The 23,664-nt window shown below is 39.5% G+C and overlaps 1 protein-coding gene across 1 annotated transcript in view; it reads right to left on the bottom strand.

Annotated features, from left to right (window-relative positions):
• Window positions 1–23,664, bottom strand: part of Hecw1 (HECT, C2 and WW domain containing E3 ubiquitin protein ligase 1) — a 277,245-nt gene that overhangs the window by 87,622 nt on the left and 165,959 nt on the right. Inside the window, exons 6-7 of the mRNA XM_090332620.1 lie at window positions 14,220–14,295; window positions 9,914–10,083 (exon numbers count right to left, since the gene is read on the bottom strand). Coding sequence (XP_090188746.1) covers window positions 9,914–10,083; window positions 14,220–14,295 — 246 coding nt within the window. The remainder of the gene's footprint in view (window positions 1–9,913; window positions 10,084–14,219; window positions 14,296–23,664) is intronic.

The following is a 23,664-nucleotide window of genomic DNA, read 5'->3' as shown; positions in this document are numbered from 1 at the left end:
TCTTGTTCTCATGCTCATCCTGACATGTTTGGACAGCCACTCCCTCAGCCATTGCCAGTCACAGTACAGGCAAAGAGGGTTTGAGAGTCTTCTCTTTGAATAATATTTGGGGTACTACAATGTGATATCTCAACAAATATACATTTACATGTTTAAAGCCTGGTAAGTATATTTATCTCCTCAAAATATTTATCATTTATTTATTGTGAAAATATGCAACGTCCTTTCATCTCCTTATTTTGGGATATACATTATCTGTTGATATCTTGTGCAACTGGACAGAAGAATTCATTTTTCCATTTGAAATGGAACTCAGTACTCACTGTCCAACCGTTTCCTATCCAGATTTCTCTGCTGCCCTCAGCCTTTAACCTCCAGCCGTCTGTTACTTACACCATGAAATCAACATTTTTTGGATTTTACATTGACAAGAGCATATGGTATATGGTATTCCTGTTTCATGCCTGGATTTTTATACTTCTAAATTACGTTGCAGCTTAGTTTTAGTTAACTACTATATAATACTTAAGACCCATTTTTCATGGTTTTGTCAAAATTGAATTATGGACATATCAGGTTTGAGGATCAAATTTAGATGGAAGTCCTAAAGTCTGCTTGAGTCAGACTCAAGCTGTCCTGTCTCACACCCTTAAAATGTCGATTATTCCAGGCTATTACTTCATTCTGAAGTATATTATCATACATCTTTTAAACTAAACACCCAGCTTAGATACATTGTAGTATATGATATGACAGAATTATTTATACTTTTATAGTTTATAATATGATTGCTTATGTGTGACTACATAGACTGCATTGTAATCACCACATATTAAATAATGATATGGAAGATGCTGGCTTGTACATGACAAAAGAGGTATAAATACCTACATATAAATCACTATTCCAGCACTATGTTTATTATTAGGTAAGTGCAATTATTTATATTCATATATTATACATATTTATCAACGCATGTTTGTTTATATAAACAAGTATATCCATTTATCTGATAAAAATTGTAATAAATTTATTTATCTAATTTATCTAAGAGAGGAAAACAAGTATAATACTTTTCATAGTAGTTTTTAAATCAGATATGCCTATCTTAAATTGATTTTCATATATTTTCTGTATTTCCTAAAGACTAGCTTCCTTGCATTTATTTACTTATTTTGCCAGTAATGGGGTTTGTACTCAGGGTCTGAGCATTGTGCTTGGGCTTTCTCAGGGCTAGAGCTCTACCAGGCTAGAGCTCTACCACTTGAGCCACAGCACCACATCTGGCTTTTTCTGTGAATGTGGTACCAAGGACTCCAACCCAGGTCTTTGTGCATGTTAGGCAAGCACGCTACCACTAGGCCAAACTCCTGGCCCCATTTCATTGCTTTTATTAAAACAAGATTATTAAAACAAGGCTACCAACAGTAGCCTTCAGAGGACATTGAAGTAAGCTTCTCAAATTATGCTTGGGAATTCAGTGGCAACTCCTGGGTTCTTCCCTTTTACACAGAACTTCCTTTTTAACCTGTCCTTCCTTCCCAGCCTCCAGTTGCTGATCTCTTCCCTTGACTCTTGGGGTCCAGGTAAATCTCCATATAAGTCAGGACCTGTTTAAGAAAAAAAGTAGTGGCCCTGAAAATGCAAAAAAAAATCTTTATTTAGGGACAATAAATCTAATGCTAAGAGAGTAGATTTCGCCTAGTTCCATTGGCTGACCTAGCCTTTAATTCAAACTTCAGAAAATCACTGGAGTAACATAACAGTGAAACATAACAGTGATTTTTATTTCTAGCTTGCGTAGTGAAGTTCTGAACTTGGCCAATCACCACCTCTCTGGATCTCAGCATTTTCACTGAACAATTAAAAGGTAAGGTTCATGTTGTTGTGGTAATGTTCATTCCTTATTTAACAGGGAAGGGAACCTCTGGCCCATAGGCCACAAAATCATTTGGTCCATGACAGAATGGACATGTACGCTTTTTGTATTCTTTTCATCAGCTGCCCATGGTCCTCTGCTTGTATTGCTAATTTTGTATCAATCTTGCATGATGTGATACATACCTAAATGGCCCTTAGAAGAAGATAGGTTTCCCACCCCCATACTGCCCTCTCCTTTTTCCTTTTCCTGTTGAGTCTCCAATGATTATTTATTCACTCATTTCAGCTGGCCTTTATTAACCACTAACTCTGTGTAAGCTGTCTGTAGTAATCTGTAGGCTTCTTCATATACTTACTGCACAGGCACAGCTACCTTTATTACTACAAACACCCACTCAGTCTTTATATCTACGGTAACAACCTGCTTATTGGTAAAAAGAGAAATTGTGAATGATATATGCAAAGTACATCCAAAAAAAGATGTTGTTGCCTCCAGCACTCAGCTATTTTGGCAATCAACTCTGAATTCTAGCTTACCTGTCAAAGAAATCAGTGTGGAAATGGAAGAGAAAATCTTGGACAGCCATAAGGGTGGAGTATGGCTAATTTCTATCTTCATTTTTTTCTTTTTGCTTCAGAGGACCTCAGAGCAAGTATAATATGTGGTTGGATCAACAAATGAATAAATGACTTATTAGCTCTTTGTAAGTTATGGAACTTTCCTAAACAAAAGACTTTGGGCATAATGAGATAAGAGTTAAGTTCCATAGTCATTTCTCCAGTAGGGACAAACTGAACCAACTTTTCTCTGTTTGTGTGCATGTGTGTGTGTGTGTGTGTGTGTGTGTGTGTGTGTGTGTGTGTGTGCTATTCCAAGGACTTAAACTCAGGGCTTGGGCATTATTCCTGAACACAAGGCTACTACTTGAGTCACAGCTCTACTTCCAGCTTTATGGAGCTAGGTTGAGTAGCTAGGTTATAGGCATGAGCCACCAGTGCCATCTCAAACAAGCAGACTTTCTACAATTGGACATCAACAACAAAAAGAAAGCCATCCAGGCCCAATATTAGGATCACTTTAGGCAGGGATGATGGGTACAGTATATTTACAATGTCGACATTCTTCTAATTTTAATTAGAATTAAATTAATTCTCTGAATTTAAGCCCAAGTTTTACTTTGCACTCTTCACCCTGATTTGCATTAGAATCGTGTGAGAAGCTTCTATAAGAGTACCATTGTTGAATCCCATCCTGTTCCCCCTCCCTTTCTCCCTTCCCACTCTTCTTTTCTGCTGGTACTTGGGCTTGAACTCAGGTTCTGGGAACTGGCTGATCCTTAGCTTTCTTGTTCTTCAAGGCTGGTTCTCTATCATTAAGTCACAACTTCACTTCCAGATTTTTGGTGGAAATAGGAGTCATTCCTTGGCTGGTTCAAAGTACAGTCTTCAAATCTCATCCTTTCAAGTAGCTGGGTTTATAGGTATAAATCATTAGTGATCTGCATCTCATTCTTGACTAATTAAGTTAGACTGCCTTTGGGGTAGGGTAGGTAATGGTAGTGTTTAAAGCTCCTCTAGTGACTCAGCTGTGCAATCAGGGCACAGAAATACAGTTCCATCAATGAAAATGCCTTTAATATCAAATAATATTGTTATTAGGAAAATATTCTTAGAACAAACCTAAATCTTCCTCAGTGGCCTCTATATTTAAGTTAATGATCTGCAATGTATTTTTTTCAGATCCCAGTTTGATACTTTATTCTTTAAACATTTAATAAATTACTTATTTGTAAATTAATAAGGATATATATTATGCTTCCAAATTTATACAAACATGACTACTTTAGTAATCAATAGTCCTGAAGATGTAGACTTGTAGAATTTGAGTATTGCAGCTGAGTATTGTATAAACTGTATAGATGTTTTATACATATATCTTTACTGTGCATCATTGTCTCGTTTGTAATACCAATTCTCAGAAATAATAAATTCTACTTAGTTCCAAATTAATAAAGCTTTATTGTATTTGAGGACTGTCAAAGGTAGAATACAGATCTCTTCAGCGTTATTACTTAGACCTTTATATATGAGTAGGTTGTGTACACTTTACTGTCTCTTGTTTTAGAAGTTTAAATAAATTAATTTATAACGGGCATACACAGTTGCTATGTCTTTTGGGTAAATGATGGCTATTTTCAACTTACAAATCATTTCCATTTCTGCACACACACACGCACACATACACACACACAAGAGGTTGGAGAATTGGAGAATAAGTACATTTTTACTTGCAGAATACCCAAATATAACTACTGACTTTCTTTTTATATGGAAAGATTATTTTAGGAGACTCTGAAAGAACATGGAAACTAGGGATTGAAGGACTTGAGGGTATCTAAAATTAAATTGCTAAATCTTTTACATATATTTTTCTTTATATAAAAAGTACTAAATAAATTACATTTGAATGTCCTACTTAGGTTTTGTTAAAAATAAGATACTTTTTACTTATGATAAATGGAACTTGTCTAAACTATGAAGAATCAGGTAAAAGCTGGCTATATACAATTCAAATTATGTTAAAACCCAAATATAAAATATAGAGAGAAGTCAAATTTCCATTAAAGGTAGCAGATGTTCACGATCGCTTCCTAAAGTAGGAAAATTCCACTAAAGGAAAGCTATTTGGTCAGAGACACTCACTTTGCTAAAAGGAAAACAAGTTCCATGTGGTCAAAAGTTTTAGAATCATATAACTTAAACATACAATTTGTGTGTGTGTGTGTGTGTGTGTGTGCACGTGCGCGCATGTGCATATGTTTATGTGTGTGCTGGTAATGGAGCTTGAATGGGGACCTAGGCACTGTCCCTGAGCACTGAACCCGAGCTTTCCTTGGTCAAGGCTATTGCCCTACCACTTAAACCACAGCTGCACTTCCAGCTTTTTGGACATATAGGCTTTCCTGCATGGGCTGGCTTTGAACTGTGATCCTCAGATCTCAACGTCCTGAGTAGCTAGGATGACAGGGGTGAGCTCTCAGTGCCTGGCTCAATTTTACTTTTATAGACAGGTCAACTAGTTAAAAGTAAGTTAACAAGATCAGGGTAATTGGCGGTTACATACTTGACCTTGGGCTTCTTTACACATTCGAAGTATGACACAGACATTTTTAGGTTAACTTGATATTCCTCATTATCTTCACCTCAGAGTTGTTGTCCTTTTCTAAACTTATAATCTTTTTAATCAAGAGATTTGACTTCAGTCTACACTGAACTAATTTGAAACAAAATCTACATCCATTAATCTCTTAGCTATCCAGCCAGCTATCCATCTTAGATGGAGTCTCTGTTGATTGACTAATATAGCTTCTTTTATAAGATTTTCCTCTTACATCATCACACACACAACAGGTTTTCACCAAAAGAAGGGAAAATACTGTCAAGTTTGTGATGGTTATCAGACAACTCATCCGAATTTCTATTTCCCAGGTGACTCTCTTAGATGAAGTAGACCAGCTAGAAACCCAATTTAAAGATGAAGATTTTTTTCCTCCTATATGTCTTGCTCACTGTGCTTTTGATTACTGCTGTCTTTAAAGGGACTCATGTTCTCAATTACCAATATGCCTGAATGTGATGGTTCTCATGATTGGCTACTATCAACTTTGCACCATTGTATGTCCCAGTGTTTTTTGTTTTTTGTTTTTTATAGAGAAGCTTGGCATTTCAAATGATTCTTGAAGGTCACTTGAACAGTATACTACAATGTTGTTGAGAGGAGAATGAGGAGTTCACAAGGGCTAGAAATGAGGGAGTCCATCTCATGCAGCCCACACTGTGTTGAAAAAGAACACCTTGATATGCAGAATTAGGTGGCAGGCCCTCTTCTGTGACTCATGATTCTGAGAAACAAGCCATGACCAAAGAGGGCAAGACAAGCAGGATGTACGCTGGGTGGGGTCCTGTACTGTCTGCCCTCTTTCACATCCTCATCCTGTGCTGTACTCTCTGACAAAGCTAACCAGAATATGGGTCAGGAGCACAGAACAATGGAGTCATGATTTTAGCCACTCAATATCTTCCCCATGACATGAAAGCCAACCAATGAAAAGTACCCCTGGATGTGTAACTGACCAATCAGTGGAGTAAAGGATAGATGACACCAAGAAATGTAATAAATCCCAGACCTCAGAGAGAGACAGAGAGACAGAGAGAATGTCCTTTTCTATCCCCTCAATAAACTGCATTGCATGAGCTACCCAGTGCCCAGGCGAGGCAATGGATATTCTTCCAGAATTTATTCAAAGCCACTGACCAACAAAACTGATCCACATCAACTCTCTGGTTCAAACTCTAGTTTTGTTAGTTATCAGCTGTGAGACTTTGGCAAAATTACTTCTCTGTGCTTTTGTTTCCTGATTTTTAAGTAACGATACAAATAGCACACACCTCATAGGGCTTTGGATGACTGATGATGTGAAGTATTTAGAACACTGCTTAGCATAGCTTATTAGGTTCCAGGGAACCTAGCAAGAAGAGGGACGTGTGGGAGTTCCATTTCAGACAGATTTAAGCACAGACAAGATACATGCAAAAATATGGCCGTGTTTAATCATAGGAAATGAGCAGGACCAGAACTGCTAACGTAGTACTTCAGTGGGCAGTGAAGCTGAGGCCACGGGCACCACAGATGGGCTTACTCAGCAGCTTTCCTGTTGCTGCTTTCCAACCAGAATCGTGAGTGAAACTCAGGTTTTGCTTCCAGTGAGGACAGATTTGGCTTCTGGCGATGGAGTGTCTGCTGGGAAGGGGTTTTCTTCTCATGTACAACCTTGCAAGGAGAAGGCTTCTTTGGCCCTTTACTTGTTCCCTGCCTAGAATGGGGGGTATGTAACTTCCAAGTCAAGGGTGAGGCCTTCTGTTAAAGAGAAGCTGGCTCTGGTGGCTTACTTTGCACTGCTTGTTTGTGATACCTATTAGAAGTGGCCAGGCCTCTTCTTGCTTAGAGCAGAAATACATCCCTCAAGCATAATGATGAGCAATGCTTGGTCTTAGAAGACCCTGAGGATGCTAAAGAGAGTTTCTCTGACACCAAAACTTTATGCACTGAAAGCTGTGATATAGTTCAGGGCTGAAACGATTACTCCAAAGCCAAAGAAATCTAAATCCAAACCCTACTTCCTCCATCTGTTTAATCTAAGAAACTTCAAGCAGTCTCCTTATTAGGGATACATATGATGAGATGAACAGAAGTAAGAATGTTAACTGGTACCAATGGCTCGGGCCTGTCTTTCTAGTTCCTTGGGAGATTGTGAGTGAGAGGATCACAGTTTGAGGCCAGCCTAGGCAGAAAAGTTTGCAAGACCCCTTCTCAACTTATAGCTGAAGCTGGACATAGTGGTTCATGCCTGTCATCCTAAGCTATTTGGAAGAATGAAGCTGGACTGCGATTCCAGGCTAGCCCTGGCAGGAAATGAGGTTTTCAATAAAAATAACCAGCAGAAGAAAAAAAAAACCATCAGGGTCAGAGATATGGCTCATGCCTAAAAATGGGAGGCTCCAAGTTTTAATCTCAGTAAGGTCAAAATAATCCTTGCTGTTGTATGCTATGTGGCACTGGGGCAATTTTGAAGTGAGATTAAGTTATCAAATGTTTTGATTATGGTGATAGTCCTGAGGATGGAACCCAGGGCTACAGGCATGCCAAGCAAATCCCCTGCCACTTAGCTAGACCCACAGCCCAAAGATACAAGTTATCTTGGAACAATAATTCAAGTGGAGCGCATCCCAGCACTTGGCTGAGATGAACAAGGCAGAGAACAGTGATTAAGGGAACATTTGTCAGTAGGCCACTAGGAAAAAAAAAATATATATATATATATAACACATTATTTATTTATTTATTTTGGTGCTGGACTCAGAGTTTGAATTCAGGGCTTGAACACTGTTCTTGAGCTGTTTTTGCTCAAGGCTAGTACTCTAACAGTTCCACTTCTAGCTTTTTTTCTGCAGTTTCACAGACTTTCTGGCCCAGATCAAACCACAATCCTCAGATCTCAGCCTCTTGAGTAGCTGGGACTGTAGGTATATGAGCCACCTGCACCTAGCTAGAAGCATCAATCTTAAGTGAAGATTCAGACATAATTTCAGAATGTCATGTGGTTTGTAGTTATCATTTTAAGTGAAAATTATTCTGATAATATGGATTGCACAAATGTTTTCTGGAACACAACATCCTGAGGACTAAATATCTGAAAAGAAATGCTCCCCTACCCCCGCCCCCCAGATATTGTTAATTCCTGTGGTTTATTATTCCAAGATCTAATTTAATTCAGAAATAATGGTGACAATAGGACAGAGGGCACATGACTGAAGATTCATTATTCCACGCTAATGACACAGCTGGGGCTGTAAGTTGAACTCTGCTTTCCCTAGGTCCCTGTCAAAGCTCCCAAGGGATTTCTTCTGTGGCATTCAGAGAGGGGGAAGGGAAGAGTAAACTTAGAGAAAGTGATGCAATTTGAAAGAGACAATGTAACAGGTCTGTTTCCAAATATCCAATTACTTTTTTAAAAACTAGTTTAGCTTTAAAAATAATCTTTGTCATTGTACAAAGGGGTTGTCATTTAACAAAGCAGTTTATAAATGCAATATATCTTGATCTGTGGCACCCCTTTCAACGTTCTCACCCATCCCTCCCCTCCTCACCCCTCACTCTTCTGCATTTTGTTGGAGATTCATTGCATTCACGTCTAGCATGTTAGAACATGACGACTTCCCAATATAAGCCCGTGCTTTCAGTGGAAATATATATATATATATATATATATATATCTTTGTCCATAATAGGCTCATGAGGATTATTCCCCGCTCTTGATGGAGGATTTATAAAACCTCAAATTTACAAATCCCCAGATGGTATTTGGACCTAGGTCTGGGAAGTTGCATTATATTGCCCTGAGCCTCCTTCCCTTCCACCCACAGTCTGTAAGTTAGGTCCTCAAGCTCCAGCCTGCATATATATATATATGTATATATGTATATGTCTATGGATATGGATATATTATGGAGAGAATAGAGAGAGAGACAGACACCACAGACAGCCAGACAGAGAAACAGTGCTAGATCGAGGGCTTCAACTCAGGGACCTGGGCACTGTCTCTGAGCTTTTGTGCTTAAGGCTAATGTTATACCACTTGAGCCACAGCTCTACTTCCCACCTTTTTAGTGACTAACTAGAGATGAGTCTTTTGGATTTTCTGCTTGGACTGGCTTCAAACTGTGATCCTCAGATCTCAGCTTCCTGAGTAGCTAGGAGTAGAGATGTGAGCCACCACTGCCTGGCTTCCTGCCTATTTATACCAAGCACTATGCAATTCAATCAAGACTATTCAAGAGTTTACTGATTCACCTGTCTAAAGAAAATGAGAATGTTAGGATCTCTGGGTCTGGTCCAGACAGCCATCTATACAATTGGGCATTCTTGTTTGAGGATCACATACTTGTTTGTTTGTTTTGTCAGTCCTGGGGCTTGAACTCAAGGCCTAAACACTGTCCTTGGGCTTTCTCAAGGCTTAAGCTCTACCACTTGAGCCACAGCACAATTTCCAGCTTTTTCTATGTATGCGGTACTGAAGAATCGAATCCGGGCTTTCATGCATGCTAGGCAAACACTCTACCACTAGGCCAAACTCTTGGCTGAGGATCACCTACTTGGAAAAGGTTGTGGAGAAACTGGAATGCTCAGAGCAAATGTTCCTCTTCCTGATTGCAGGTACAGATTCAAACGAGAAAAGAGGCCACCAAGAGCAGCTATGATGAAATGTTTTATAGTGTTGTCCTGAGGGATTGTTTGGATCCCTAAAGCATTAACCCACAGTGATCATGACTCCCATTTAAAACTAAGGGTCATGGCGTCATAGGTTCACCAGCAGAGCTGGGGGCTCCATGAAAGGACAAAGAAGCATGTAGGCTGGTTGATGGACAGTTTCCTCTGCAGTGTAGGCTTTGTTTAAGGGTTCCCAGCACTTACCTCTGCCCGCCAGATGGGGTTCACAGTATTGCCTATAATCTTGGATCTTCTCTCTTGCCCATGGTGAGGGAGTGCAGGGAAGATGCTGTGCTTCCCAGGTTGAATAGAAATCTTCAAATAAGGATCTGGGTTGAAAAACATCCCTTTCTTCAAACCCATGGCCTGGAAATCTATAAGAATAATGGAGAACTTAAATATGCTTTAGAGGTTAAATTCCTTACCAGACTTTCTTCAAAGAGAAAAGACTACCTAACACCTTGGATGATGCTTTCCACTTTTAGATTGTCTTCCGCCTTTTTGTATACACAGACCGAAGGATGTACAGCAGTCACTGTGGGGGAGCTCACTGGTGGGAACTCAATTGTGTTGTGCTGAGAAATCCTTGCAATGAATCAACTGGCATCATGGTCACTTTCTGCTCACGAGAAGGTCACCACTCAAGGCTGGACTGGATTCTTCATGTTCCCCAGGAAGTGAGAGGTTGGGGGCCACCCCAAGAACGATAGGGGACACTAAGGTGACAAATGTGACGGGAGATTTGATTAGTCCCTGGTGTCAGTTTTTCTTCAAGAACTGTAATTGTACATACACACAAACAATGTGGATTTTACTAAATAAGGAGGAGACTTAGGATAAACGAAGAGAAAGAGTTAAAAGAGCAAAGTTCATGGGCCAAGGAGGAAAGAAAGCAGAAAACATGGCCTGCGTGAAGGGATGCCTCCCTGAGGAGAGTTTGGAGATCCCATGCTGTTAGATTGGCAAGATTTTCCAAACAGCCCTGTTTCATTTAAGAGGTCATCTGATCATATAATTTCATATTGCACAAAGGAAGAGGGGAGTGCAATGTGTAAGGGAGAGGAAAGGGCACACTACTGTGATGATTTGATCAATTAAAATCACTTTATAGTTTGCTGCAATATGTTTATGATGTCAAGGAATAAAATTTAAAGTTATTTCCTATTGGACTAGGTTCCAAACCAAATGATTCACATTTTATAGAAGCATTATAAACTGAAGCAGAGCTAACTCAACTAGGGGTGGTATAAATTGTGTGGCATTCGCAGAGGTTGTTACTGATACATAAAAAAGTATTGATGCTTCCATGGGCATTTGCTTCAGAGTTCTTTTGAGTTGGCCAAAGATAATCTCCATAGTAGAAGTATTCTTCCTCGGGTGTCTCACTATATTGTGAAAGGAAAATGTGTCTTCTTCCTCTCTTTTCTCCAACTTAGACAGGCACACATGGATGTGGCCATTGTATCTGAAGACTTACATTTGCTCCGCTTTCACTTGGAAGGTCTAAGGGGACCGTGTGGCATTCAAGAATGCCCATGCACCTCAGGTCTGTGACCTCTGATTGCTGACATTACTGTCCTTCCCGTCTTTGTGGGGTTGACAAACTAAGATTACTGCTTGGTCTGCTTGGCCTTCAAGGCATCATGTCCTTTTGAAGAGCACTTTGATAGAACGAAGTATGGGAAGCCCTGAGTTTTGTGTATAATTTTAGTGCAATTTATTTATTTATTTTAATTTTTTAAATTTTATTTATTTTATTTTTTTTGCCAGTCCGGGCCTTGAGCTCAGGGCCTGAGCACTGTCCTTGGGCTTTCCTCAAGGCTAGTGTTCTACCCTGACCCACCACACCACTTTTGGCTTTTTCTGTGTATGTGGTACCGAGGAATCAAACCTGGGTCTTCGTGCATGCTAGGCAAGCACTCTACCACTAGGCCAAACTCCCGGCCCATATTTATTTATTTATTTTTGATTCAAGACTGGAACTTGAACTCAGTATCTGACATTTTGCTCATTGGATAGCATTCTATCTACTAGCTGAGCCATTCCTCCAACCCCTAGTGCTTCTTCTATATTTTTTTCATATATTTTTTATTGTAATTGATAGAAGGGTTACATTATATTCGCTAGATAGAAGGTATATTAATTCACATATACTGATACCCTTTCTCATGTCTTGATCCCCATTTCCCTCCCCCAACCCCCACCCCTCATCTTGTTTTCCCCTGTTCCCTATCCAATTTCAAATAACCAAATACAAATATATCCGATATATCAGATAACAAAGTGAGATACTGTAACAATATGAGATAACCAAGGGACAGCAAAAGAGATGAGAGATAACATAGTACCTTAAGAACAACAATCACTCATTATATGGCTTTTGTTTCTATATCCTAGAGATCCTTTCATTTAGCGTCATACTATAAGGCCTTTTGTATCTAGGTTTTGCCCTATTGCAAATTTCTGCTAGGAGAGCCCAAAGTTTCTACTGATTGTGACAAATGAGGGAAACCATTGAGCCTAAGTTCCTTTGAATCTGGCTTACTTCACTTAATATGATCTTTTCTAAGTCTTTCCATTTCCTAAGAAATGGGGCAATGTCATTCTTTCTGACAGCAGCATTGTGTACAAATACCACATCTTGTTGATCCACTCATCAACTGAGGGACATCTGGGTTGGTTCCATATCTTTGCTATGGTAAACAGTGCTGCAATGAACATTGTTGTGCTAGTGGATTTAGTATGTCCTGGACATTTCTGGACAATTGGGTAAATGCCAAGTAGTGGAATTGCTGGGTCATAGGGGAGTTCTATGTTTAGTCTTTTGAGGAACTGCCATACTGCTTTCCATAGTGGTTGAATGAGTTTGCATTCCCACCAACAGTGTAGTAGTGATCCCTCCTGGCCACATCCCCTCCAGCATCTGTTGTTATTAGTTTTCTTGAATCTGGCCATTCTAACTGGAGTGAGGTGGAATCTTAGAGTTGTTTTGATTTGCATTTCTTTTATGACCAGAGATGTTGAGCATTTCTTCATGTGTCTATTGGCAATTTTTGTTTCTTCTTCAGAGAAGACTCTCTTCAAGTCTTTGGCCCATCTTTTAATGGGATGGTTGTTACTTTGGAGATTAGTTTTGGATTGATTTAATTTTTTGAGCTATTGAGATATTTTAGATATGAGGCCTTTGTCCGTTGCTTGGTTGGTGAAGATCTTCTCCCATTCTGTAGGCTTCCTAATTAATTTACTAGCTATGTTCTTTGCCATACAAAAGCTCTGCAGTTTAATGCAGTCCCACTTATCCAGCCTTTCTCTGATTTGTTGTGATTCTTGGTCCTTATTAAGAAAGTTTTGACCTGTGCCAAGGAGGCCTAGTGTATCTCCTATTCCTTCTTGCAAAGTTTTCAGTGTGTCAGCTTTTACCTCGAGGTCTTTGATCCATTTGGAGTTCATTCTAGTGCAGGGTGACAAAGAAGGATACAACTTTAGTTTTCTGCAGGTGCTTAACCAGTTCTGCCAGCACCACTTGTTGAAAAGGCTGTCTTTCTTCCATTCTATTTTTTTGGCTCCCTTGTCAAAGATTAGATGGCCATAGGTCTGTGGTTTAATATCTGGGTCCTCAGTTCTATTCCATTGGTCTTCAGGCCTGTTCTTGTGCCAGTACCAAGCTGTTTTGATAATTATAGCTCTGTAATAGAGTCTAAAGTTTGGTATTGAAATTCCTCCTGAGATGTTCTTTCTGCTAAGAAGTGTTTTTGCTATTCGGGTTCTTTTTTTATTCCATATGAAATTTTGGATTGCCTCTTCTATTTCTTTAAATAATGACATTGGGATATATTGATGGGTATTGTGTTGAATTTGTAGATAGCCCTTGGCAAGATTGTCATTTTCACGATGTTGATTCTTCCAATCCAGGAGCATGGGAGGTTTTTCCATTTCTTCAATTCTGCTTTCATTTCCTTTTTCAGGGTTTTAAAGTTTTCATCAAAAAGGTCTTTACATTCTTATTTAAGATAATTCCTAGGTACTTTATTTTCTTTGAGGCTATTTCAAAAGGAGTTGCTTTCCTGATTGTTGCCTCATTCCTCTCATGTTGGCATAGAGGAAGGCAGTTGATTTTTGAGGGTTAATTTTACTTCTATATTTTTAATTCAGACATCATTTCAGGGTAACAGAAGAGCTCCAAAATTAATCACAAGATTTAACTACAATCCCTTTGCCTAATGTGTTACTATATTACAGAACCATAATATATTCACTTTCCTCAAATTTGAATCTGAAAAATCATTGTTTGCCTAAGTAGTTAGAAAGAGCCTATAATATCAAAAGTACTAAGTACTGTAATACAAAAAGTCCTAAGAAATTATCTTACTCTAAACGACTAATATTGCTGTTGTTCACTGACATTAGTACCATTAACTGCTATTAACTAGTAGATTAGACTGGTGTCGAAGCAGATGTCTCTGTGTGCCAGTCTTGTTTTTACTGTCAGGCCTCTAGGTGAGTAACGTACCTGAGAGAGTAAAACTGATCAGTCTTCGACTTCCCTGCCCTTGGACAGTCTCATCAGAACCAGTGCTTTTAAAAATCTGTAAGAAGAAAGAAAAGGAGAAGCAAGCAAATTGAGCATTGAAACAGATCCCCACACTTCAACTCCAACGCCAGCATGCTCATCCACAGTGATTCCCCTAGCTCCAGGCAACCATGACAGCAGTGTTGAGATTTCATTGGATGACTATAGAGGAAAACGGGCTTCCAGCAACCCAATGTCTTTCTCATTAATCTATGAGAGGGTGGGTCAGGTACCTTTCAGGAAAATGGAAATCAACAGACATAATTACAGTAATATCACACAGGCTCTTTGTAACTACTTAGGAGAACAATACCTTTTCAGATTCAAATTTACAAGAAGTATTTATTAAGGCAGGGCCTAAGGCAGGATAATGGTAGGTCAATAGATATGTATTGCTGTACTTACATTGTGTTTCTATTTAGTAAAGTGCAGTGCTCAACAGCTATATCTCCACTTACTATTACTTAAGGGATTTCCAGAAAACTGTGTTCATTAGGGAGGATCGTGAACATGGCATTAATAAGCTACTCTGATGTCTTTCTCATTTAATTAACTGCCTTCCTGGGAAATTGCAGAATATAATTATTGCATGGGTTGTCTCCAGTCTAGTAGCTATTTCAAACCAGGTTACAGAAACTGTTTATTTCATATCATTGTTCAGTATCTGTTAATTGGTTAATCAAAATAGCCGGAGTCTTTGATTATATTCTCTTCTAGGAAGATTTTACTTAGATATGATTTTGTGTATTTATTCCTAGATATGAAAGAACTCTTGCTACTTACATTTGGACATGTTGCATGTTTACAGAAAATAAAGCTAAAAGTCCAAGAATTAAGAAAACCTAGTCTTTAGTACTGAAGAAAGTCAAAAGGAAAATCCCAAAGTCCTTCTGTGTATATAGATCGTGTTGGTTATTCCTTTTTGGGACTTAAAGTTCCTATCAGTCTCATAGGATCAGTGAGGGGACATCACAACTTCAGGACAAGGGGAATATAAAGAGATTATTAGACTACATAGGCCCAGCAAAGTAGGTGTCCCTGGGGAGCTCTTGAGCTTGATGGTAGCTAATGAGCAAGTCTTGGTGTCCTCAAGTTCATGGTACAATTCAGGAAAGCCAGGGATGACAAACAGAAGGAATCAACAGAGGTGACATATGGAATGGATCTTGTCATCAAGTGAGTTAAGAGCTTGTCAAACTTACATAGAACTCTGCCTCTTAGGAATCTTATAATAGTTATTTTTGTGGAGATGTGACCAAATATCTAACAGAAACCATTTTAAAGGAAGAAAATTTTTTTTGTTGGTCATGAGGGCCTGGGCACTGTCCCTGGGTTTCTTTTTTTTCATGTATTTTTTATTGTAATTAATACAAGGGTTACATGATATTTGCCAGATAGATGGTGCATTAATTCCCATACATTGATATCCTTTCACATGTCTTGGTCCCCATTTCCCTCCCCCCACCCTCACCCCTCATCTTGTTTTCCCCCGTTCCCTATCCAATTTCAAATAACCAAATACAAAAATATCCAATATATCAGGTAACAAAGTGAGATACTGTAACAATATGAGATAACCAAGGGACAGCAAAAGAGATGAGAGATAACATAGTACATTAAGAACAACAATCACTCATTATATGGCTTTTGTTTCTATATCCTAGAGATCCTTTCATTTAGCATCCTACTATATGGCTTTTTGTATCAATGTTTTGCTCTATTGCAAATCTCTGCTAGGAGAGCCCAAGGTTTCTACTGATTATGACAAATGAGGGAAACCATTGAGCCTAAGTTCCTTTGAATCTGGCTTACTTCACTTAATATGATCTTTTCTAAGTCTTTCCATTTCCTAAGAAATGGGGCAATGTCATTCTTTCTGACAGCAGCATGGAATTCCATTGTGTACAAATACCACATCTTGTTGATCCACTCATCAACTGAGGGACATCTGGGTTGGTTCCATATCTTTGCTATGGTAAACAGTGCTGCAATGAACATTGTTGTGCTGGTGGATTTAGTATGTCTTTGTCTCTGGATGATTGGGTAAATGCCAAGTAGTGGAATTGCTGGGTCATAGGGGAGCTCTATGTTTAGTCTTTTGAGGCACTGCCATACTGCTTTCCATAGTGGTTGAATGAGTTTGCATTCCCACCAACAGTGTAGTAGTGATCCCTCCTGGCCACATCCCCTCCAGCATCTGTTGTTATTAGTTTTCTTGAATCTGGCCATTCTAACTGGAGTGAGGTGGAATCTTAGAGTTGTTTTGATTTGCATTTCTTTTATGACAAGAGATGTTGAGCATTTCTTCATGTGTCTATTGGCCATTTTTGTTTCTTCTTCAGAGAAGACTCTCTTCAAGTTTTTGTCCCATCTTTTAATGGGATGGTTGTTACTTTGGAGATTAGTTTTGGATTGATTTAATTTTTTGAGCTGTTGATATATTTTAGATATGAAGCCTTTGTCCATTGTTTGGTTGGTGAAGATCTTCTTCCATTCTGTAGGCTTCCTAATTAGTTTACTAGCTATGTTCTTTGCCATACAAAAGCTCTGCAGTTTAATGCAGTCCCACTTATCCAGCCTTTCTCTGATTTGTTGTGATTCTTGGTCCTTATTAAGAAAGTTTCAACCTGTGCCAAGGAGGTCTAGTGTATCTCCTATTCCTTCTTGCAAAGTTTTCAGAGTGTTGGCATTTACCTCAAGGTCTTTGATCCATTTGGAGTTAATTCTAATACAGGGTGACAAAGAAGGATCCAACTTTAGTTTTCTGCAGGTGCTTAACCAGTTCTGCCAGCACCACTTGTTGAAAAGGCTGTCTTTCTTCCATTCTATTTTTTTGGCTCCCTTGTCAAAGATTAGGTGGCCATAGGTCTGTGTTTTAATATCTGGGTCCTCAGTTCTATTCCATTGGTCTTCAGGCCTGTTCTTATGCCAGTACCAAGCTGTTTTGATAATTATAGCTCTGTAATAGAGTCTAAAGTTTGGTATTGAAATTCCTCCTGAGATGTTCTTTCTGCTAAGAAGTGTTTTTGCTATACGGGTTCTTTTTTTATTCCATATGAAATTCTGGATTGCCTCTTCTATTTCTTTAAATAATGACATTGGGATATTGATGGGTATTGTGTTGAATTTGTAGATAGCCCTTGGCAAGATTGTCATTTTCATAATGTTGATTCTTCCAATCCAGGAGCATGGGAGGTTTTTCCATTTCCTCAGTTCTGCTTTAATTTCCTTTTGTAGGGTTTTAAAGTTTTCATCAAAAACGTCCTTTACATTCTTAGTTAAGGTAATTCCTAGGTACTTTTTCTTCTTTGAGGCTATTGCAAAAGGAGTTGCTTTCCTGATTATTGCCTCGTTCCTCTCACTGTTGGCATAGAGGAAGGCAGTTGATTTTTGAGGGTTGATTTTATAGCCTGCTACCCTTCCAAAGTTTTGAATCAGCTCAAGGAGCTTGGGAGTAGAGTCTATAGGATTCTTTAAATACAGGATCATGTCATCTGCAAAGAGGGAAAGTTTTACTTCTTCTTTCCCTATTTGGATCCCCTTTATGCTTGCTTCTTGCCTTATTGCACTGGCTAGGAATTCTAATACTATGTTAAAGAGGAGTGGAGAGAGTGGGCATCCTATACCTTTTTAGTTGGCTGACAATAGATATTAGCTCTTTTAGATCGGTAATAACACTCTCTCTTTTTGTACACTTACATACAAATCTATTATAATCACAGGTGACCTATTTATGACCAAAACAATAAGCCCCTCAATCCAATCTTTATTGTATTTAAGTCCCTCTGGACCTAGAGTATAACTGAACGCCGAGATACACAGCATTGCTCAACAACCATCAAATGTAGATCCATGCATTATAAAAGTTGAAGGATGAACAGAGGACCAGAGATAGAAAAATAATATGAAAGAGGACAAGGCAGGTAGGAAAAGAATAATACAGGAGTGTAAGAATATTATAGTAATGAAGAAAGGGTATCGTGTAAGGATAACTGACCTAAGGTGATAGACAGGAAGAGTATTTGTGTGGAAAGTTTAGATGAACTTAGATAAAACTTATCAAAATAAGAAGAGTAATAAGAAGAATATATAGAGAAAAGAGAGAGGTTGATATAGGAGATTTCAGTGATACCAATTTAAGTAAGAAAAGAAAAAAAAAGGAAAAAACAAAACAGCAACAAAATAAAACAGAACACACCCACCCACCCACCCACACCCACACACACACACACACACACACAATGAAAACAAAAACAAAACAAAAACAAAAACAAAAAAAAGAAAAAAAGGAAAAAGGTGGGGGGGATTCCTCACTGTTCTGAGTTCTTACCCAAGAGATACTAGGGTTGAGAACCCGGAGTTTAAAAAGCAGGTGACTGTATCAATATGGATATCGTTTTTATTCAGACTGTACCCAGAGCTGTCACTGTGTTTCTAGGAACAACCACAGTGACAGCAGGATTGCAGGAAAAGAGAGGAGAAAAAAAGAAAAAAAGAGAAAAAAAAGGAATGAATCATAACATTAGAAAAAAAGGTGTAGGTTAAATGGCAAAGAGAAAAATAAGAACATTCATTTAAAAATGCAAATGAAATGGGGTAAAAAAATTAAAAAAGGGTATTCTTCAGATTTTTTTTTTTGGTGGGGGGGCAGGATAGGAAACTTGTGTCTCTACTAAATTCGGGATCTAAACAGTTCACAAAGTTTTTTTCTCTTTTGATTTGGCTTTGTGGTTTTTCGGATGAGATTGCTTGTTGGTAGAACAAAGTTGAAAGATCCGTGGGTGGCTTTGTTTACCAGGTCTGTGGGCAGCACAGGGGGATGGACTTCAGCAGTGCTTGGGCCGGATTTCTGGCTAAGGGATCTCCGGGAAATCCTTTGCCAGTTAGGTGGCGCTGTCAGCAACACCTCTCAGACTCCAATTGCTTTGGCCTGGGTCATTGCCAGCAGTCAAGATGGCGCTGCTCTCAGCTGGTGGGGGAGGGACTCCCTCCCAATGCCGTTCCAGGAGCAGAAGTGGAAACTTCTCGGAGCTACTCACACATTGCTGGATTCTCCGGTTCCGTGAAGCTCGCAGGTCCGTGCAGGGCCAGGTGTGGGCGCCCAGGCTCTGTGTGGCTCTGTCTGCAGCCAGTGGGTCTGCGCTGCTGTGGAGCACTTTCTCTGCTCTGATTCAGAAGAGCCTTTGTCTCCCAGGCCGCTCCATGGCAGAGCTCCATGCTCTCTTTTTGTGCTGGTATTCTTCCTTTTTTCCTCTCTGCCTGAGTATTCTGTGGTCCTAAAGCTTACTTAGGATCAATTTCTGTTAGAGGACTGTCTCCTGCACTGCCAGTATATGAATCTTGGCAGGAGCTCAGTACATCCCACCCTGAACCGCCGCCATCTTCCGCCGATCTCTCCCTGAGTTTCTTTTTGTTCAAGGCTAGTACTCTACCACTTAAGCTACAATGCTACTTCTAGCTTTTTCTCTTCATGTGGTAGTGAGGAGTCAAACCCAGGGCTATATGAATGCTAGGTGAGCACCACTAAGTCACCTTCCCAGCCCAATAATTTGTTTTGACTCATGATTTTGGTGGCTTGGTTTATGATTGCATGGCCCATCACCTGAGCAGAACATCATGGGAGCAGGAGCAGGACATGGCAGAATGCTATTTACCTCATAGTACACAGGGAACAGAAAAGGGACTATAAGAAGGGCAAGAAATAGCCCCAAGCACCACCTCCCTCTTCACTGACCTACTTCTTGCTTTTTATGTTCTAACTCCTACTCTTTACCACCTCTTACTAATGTCACTATCAGGATCCAGGAATTAATCCATAAATTAATCCACTGCTCCAATCACCTCCCCAAAAGCCCATGGACTATAATGGATATTTCATACCAAGCCATAACACATCTCATCTGATTATAAGAATCAGAGTAAGACATGGCAGGGATTGGTGAGTTTAGGGCAAAGATGGATCCTAGAATATTAATATGCTTCCTTTACCTTGGAGAACTCTTTCTTTCCTCATCTGTTTGTAGGTCCCATCCATTGGTTAGATAGATGATTTTTAAAAATATCTGAATGTAGATCCTCAGGCTGGTCCAGTCTCTTAACTGGGTAACTAGGAAAAAGTCACGAGCTATTTTGTGTGGGGGGGGGGTCAAGGGGCTTGAACTCTGGGCCTGGGAACTGTCCCTGTGCTCTTCAGCTCAAGGCTATTGCCCTATTCCTTGGCCTGGGCATTGTCCCTGAGCTCTTCAGTTCAAGGCTACTGCCCTACCCTTGGAGTCAAGCCCCACTTTCCATTTTCTAGAGGTTAATTGGAGATAAGAGTCTCAGGTCCTTTTGTGCCTGGGCTGGCTTTGAACCTTGATCCTCAGATCTCAGCCTCCTGAGTAGCTAGGATTACAGGGGTGAGCCACATGCCCCAGCTAAAGTCGCTAACTCTTAAAAGCATAGTCAGGACTGTAAAATTCCTTCACATTATGGAGTTTTCTTTGTCAAATTTCTGTCTGGGCAAAGGTCACAGAAAACTTGGCCAGCTAGATCATATTCTCCTTATGATCAGCGACAACTGTTAATATTGCTGACTCCTAATTCTAGTTTTAAAATGCCCACAATTTTCTTAGACTATGTTACTGGATGGAAAATGAAAACTATAATTTTAATAGTGTTATAAGTCTGGAAAATATAGTATGATTAAACTGATTTTCTCAGGCTGGGCTACAATGAGCTGGCTATTCACACTCTTTTCAAGGAAGAGATTTGTTGTTTGTTTTAAAACAAATGACATAATAAAAGGAAGATAGAAACAGTTAGATAGGAGTAAGGGGTTCTTTTATGCTATTGTTCATTTGAGTGCTAACAGAGAGTGAAAATGTAAATTTCATAAGGCCAGAAAAAAGAATTTTGCATGTACTCACCATAAAGAAATGATAAATATCTGAAAATATGCTTATCCTGACTTAAGCATTACACAAGTATAAACTGAAACATCACATGGCATCCCACTAATGTGTACAGATTTTATGTAAATAAAATGTAAATTGAAAATGCAGCTAAAACTAATTTAAATTAAGAGAACAGGTTTATGGACCAGAAAAATTAGACTACTTTTCAGAAGTTTCTAAGGTCACAGGGAAAATATACCATTTAAAACTCCACAAAATTCTATCTAGATATTTGTCTTTGTGCTAAACTGAATTGCCAAGTTTTCTAAGCACTGGACTGCTAATATGAAAACAGAGGTAACAGTGGCTGCAGAAAACATTTTCCTAGAAGTAGTAATGGTTGCTCAGTCTCAAGAAGATTTGAGGGGCCGGGAGTTTGGCCTAGTGGTAGAGTGCCTGCCTAGCATGCACAAAGACCCAGGTTTGATTCCTTGGTACCACATGCATAGAAAAAGGCTGGAAAGTGGTGCTGTAGCTCAAGTGGCTAGCCTTGAGAAAAGCCCAATAACAGTGCTCAGGCCCTGAGCTCAAGCCCAGGACTGGCCAAAAAAAAAAAGAAGGTTTGACATCCTGCTTTCTTGTTTAAGACACATTTGAGGTTGAGAGCAGACAGATTGTCTGTGGTTTGTTGATTGTGACACAAAGACTCAACTAAAATAGTTTCACTGGGGCTGAAGCTGAGGCCCGGACACCTCTGGGAGACTGCTTGTCTCCTCAGGTCAGATATGTTTCCTTTGCTCTGTGGCTTGTGCCATGTCAACTGTTTTTATTCTAACCACTGTGCACTGGGTTGGACAGAGCCCCCTGTCTCCAATGAAACCCTGACATTTCTGCTGTGTACATTGTGCTCATAAATGCTTCCAGCACACACACACAAAAAGAGCCAACTAGCCAACCAACCAACCAACAAACCCTCCCTATGGCTCAACAGATTCCAAACTGGTAGCTGGTGGGAATGTGTAGAGGATTCGGTAGGATATTGGCAGGGATTTGGGAGGGGAATTAATAGGTGTGGGGTAAGCTCTCATGTTCTCTCTCTTATTCCTGTTCTTTTGCTCTCTTCCACAGGATTGAAATTTTACCTTTCCTTTGCCCAGTATCACTGCATGAAAGATGAGGCTGTTCTAAAAATATTCAACAGTGTCTAGTCACACAGTCCTACAGGCGTGCTGGCCTAGTTCCGCCAGGCTTTTAAGGTGGGGGTGCTCATTCTTGGAGGCTACTCTGCACGCCCAGCAGTAATGGTGCCTGATGCTATTCAGAGTTTGGGCTAAAACACTTTATTTTTCAAAACAAAGAAGTATAATGTTGAATGTAAATTGCGCATGCACACTGTGGGTGATAGAGGAGATTTCAAAGAGCTATCTGAGCTGCTTCTTCTAAAGGCTCAGTCTCAATTTTCTTCCTTCAGGTAGACACAAACCACAGAGTGTATACACAGCCTTTCTCATAGGACTGTGGCCATATTATGCTCATTGTGATATAGGAACTCAGTTCCTATATCCTGAGTCCACGTGGAACCTCCCCATTGGGGCCGTCATTCTGAGTTGCCCCCCCGCATACACCCACCTTGGCTCCAGCACTGGACACCCAGAATAGGTAATTACAGAAAGGCTTACTTTCCCCTAAAAGTTGACTTAGTGATATCAGAAATTGAAATTCTTGACTTCGCTAAGGCTTGGTCTGTTTGCCTCATCCAGATAACTGGAATCTGCTGATAAATGACAGGTGTGAGACTCCATGATGGACAGTAGAATTGAAAAATCAGATGCAAAGAAGTAGTGAGCAGTTTATTACCCACCATCTAAAGTATAAGGTTAGATCAGACATTGGTAATTTCAATATCTTTTGTGTCTTAAAATCTACTAGGTAATCCAATATGCCTTGAAGCCACCTTGATAAACCAAATCAGTTCAATAATTAGTTAAAGAAAACGAGTTGCATATATACTTTAGTAGAGAGAGGGAAAGGGAAGTTCTTTATATATCCCTCCTTCTTTTCATGTGGGCTCTTTGGATCTAGCAACTGAATTCATATATGAGCCAACCAATGAGAGAAAGGCATGGGAGTTTATTAAAGTTGAACATTTTATGAAATTTACCTGTATATGAGAACCTTTACAAGAGTGAAAGTGGAAGAAATGATCAAGGCCTGGTGTTTTGTCACTGAAATTCGTGAAGGAAGGGCAGATGATATAGATCTCTGGACTGGAATAGTAAATTCTACTCCAGTAGAATTTGGGAAGGATCGAGAAGTCCATTCAAATTAAGAGTTAATTCGGAAGCTATGTATTCAAATGTCTTTAAAAGAATGAGAATGTTTAGTGCCAAACAGCAGGAGTGGAGAAACAACTCATTAGAAGTGCCATGCCTTCCCAGTTTGTGATTATTTCATCTCTTCTAAGTCATCCATTGCACATTTGAAATCAAGGTGCAGCTGATTACTGATGC

Source organism: Megascapheus bottae, chromosome 5 (assembly GCF_031878675.1).
Source record: "Megascapheus bottae isolate mThoBot1 chromosome 5, mThoBot2.hap1, whole genome shotgun sequence".
Classification (NCBI taxonomy): Eukaryota; Metazoa; Chordata; class Mammalia; order Rodentia; family Geomyidae; genus Megascapheus; species Megascapheus bottae.
This window is presented reverse-complemented; position numbering and strand designations above follow the sequence as displayed.